Source organism: Cucurbita maxima, unplaced genomic scaffold (genome assembly GCF_002738345.1).
Source record: "Cucurbita maxima cultivar Rimu unplaced genomic scaffold, Cmax_1.0 Cma_Scf01302, whole genome shotgun sequence".
In the NCBI taxonomy this organism is placed as follows: Eukaryota; Viridiplantae; Streptophyta; class Magnoliopsida; order Cucurbitales; family Cucurbitaceae; genus Cucurbita; species Cucurbita maxima.
In genome coordinates, this window is record NW_019273318.1 from 3,713 (window position 1) to 5,671 (window position 1,959).

The following is a 1,959-nucleotide window of genomic DNA, read 5'->3' on the forward strand; positions in this document are numbered from 1 at the left end:
TAAGATTATGACAATCTTTTAAATATAGAACCGTCAAAATATTTTTTAATTAAAAAAAATGTATTAATGATAGGGGAATTATGTTTTAAACAAAATATTAACTATTTCTTCTCAATGTGTTTAAAATGTATTTTTATTAATTTAAATTTTAAAATATCCTAATTTATTAAAAAAAAATAAAATTAAATTTGTTTAGGAATAATTAAATATTTATAACATTTAAAAAAACTAAACATCTATATACTCCAATATGAATATGCATGAACGGTGGATTTAAATTTATCTTCCCGTCCGGCTGACACGTGTCCCATACCACATTCCATGTGTTTCTCACACCCTCATTCTCTCTCCACACCCACCTATATATATATATATAATTAAATAATTTACAATTAAATAACTTCCCTTGTTTCTCCTCAGATACAATTACCAAAATGCCCTTTCCCTTTGCAACACCTCTTCTTCTCTTCTTAGCCATCATGGCTTCCTCTATTTCTTCGTTAGACGAGCCGGACGTGGTTCGGTTGTTGCGGACCGGAATTGTGAAAGCCAGATCCGAAATATATAACGTGAAACGACGTCGCTTTGAAGAACGTGGGAATGTGCAGACCGCACTTGGCGATTGCCATACGCTCTACGAGGAAGCCGACAGCCGCCTTGCCGGGATGTTGGTTGGGGAGAATTATTCAGCGGATGATGCTCGGATATGGCTCAGCGCCGCCGTGGCTAATCATCGGAGTTGTTTGGATGGCTTGGAAGAAGTCGGCGCTGTGCCGTCGGCGGATGGGAATAACTTGACCATGTTGCTCACCGGAGCTCTGCATTTATACGACAAAATTGCCGCCGTGGAGGAGCGGAAGTGCTTACTGGATATTACAAGTGATTTATTTTTTGAATTTTTTGTGATTCTATTAATTATTATTATTTTGTTTTAAATTGCTTAAATTATGTTTTTTAAACGTTTAAAATATCTAATCTTTTTGACTTTTAAAAAATATTTTGTTTTACAAATTTTTATAATTTTTATTTTATCTCTTTTTTTTTCGTTAATTTCACTCTATACTCACCTTTTCTATTTTTTATAAATTAAAAAATATGTCGGAACTTTATTTTTTATCACAAAAATAATATGAATAGAAATCATTAATATTTTTTTAAAAATAAAAATAAGTGAAGTTTCAAAAATACCCTTTAATCATATTTAAAAAGAAATATTAATATCTTTAAATTTTTTTATTCGTTAATATATTGATAGTAACCATTTTTTTAAAGGTAATAATTTTAATTTTAATACGATTTTTAAAATTTCATAAATATTTTTAAAATTTAATACTAATTATTTTTTAATTAAGGTTGTAGAGTATTAATCAAATATTTTAAAGGAAAAATGTTGGGATAAAAATATATTTTATAATTTTTTAAAAAATTGAGAAATATGTTTATTAATTTATAATTTTTGGGGAAAAAGTGTAATTTATCATAAAATAGAAAAAATAAATAATAAAAATAATAAAAATAATAAAAGAATTTTAGTTAACGTTGGATGTGAAGGAATTTTTGAATTCAGGACGGGAACGAGTGGAGAAAGAGAGATTGAGGGAAAACGGGAGAATCAACTTGGCGAAATGGAATGCGGCGACGTCGAAGCCGGATTATGTGGTGGCGAAGGATGGCTCCGGCACCTACACAACCATAAACGGCGCGGTGGCGGCTCTGGCCAGAGATGGCCGTAGACGGCGGTCGGAGAGAGTGGTGATATATGTGAAAGCTGGAGTTTACAAGGAGAATGTGGAAATTGGAATGCAGTTGAAGAACGTCATGGTCGTCGGCGACGGCGCAGACAAAACCATCGTCACCGGTAACCGCAACGTCCCGGACGGCGCCACCACTTACAGCTCAGCTACATTTGGTGAGTTCTCAAACGACAACATATATATATATATATATATATATATATAT

The 1,959-nt window shown here is 32.3% G+C and overlaps 1 protein-coding gene across 1 annotated transcript; it reads left to right on the forward strand.

The window, feature by feature from the left end:
• Positions 1-412: 412 nt before the first annotated feature.
• Positions 413-1,909, forward strand: LOC111475355 (probable pectinesterase/pectinesterase inhibitor 36; the record flags this gene model as incomplete). The annotated part of the gene is made up of 2 exons (XM_023119857.1): positions 413-864; positions 1,571-1,909. Coding segments are annotated over exons 1-2 (769 nt in total), but the record flags the coding sequence as incomplete, so codon positions are not given.
• Between the last annotated feature and the right edge of the window lie 50 nt (positions 1,910-1,959).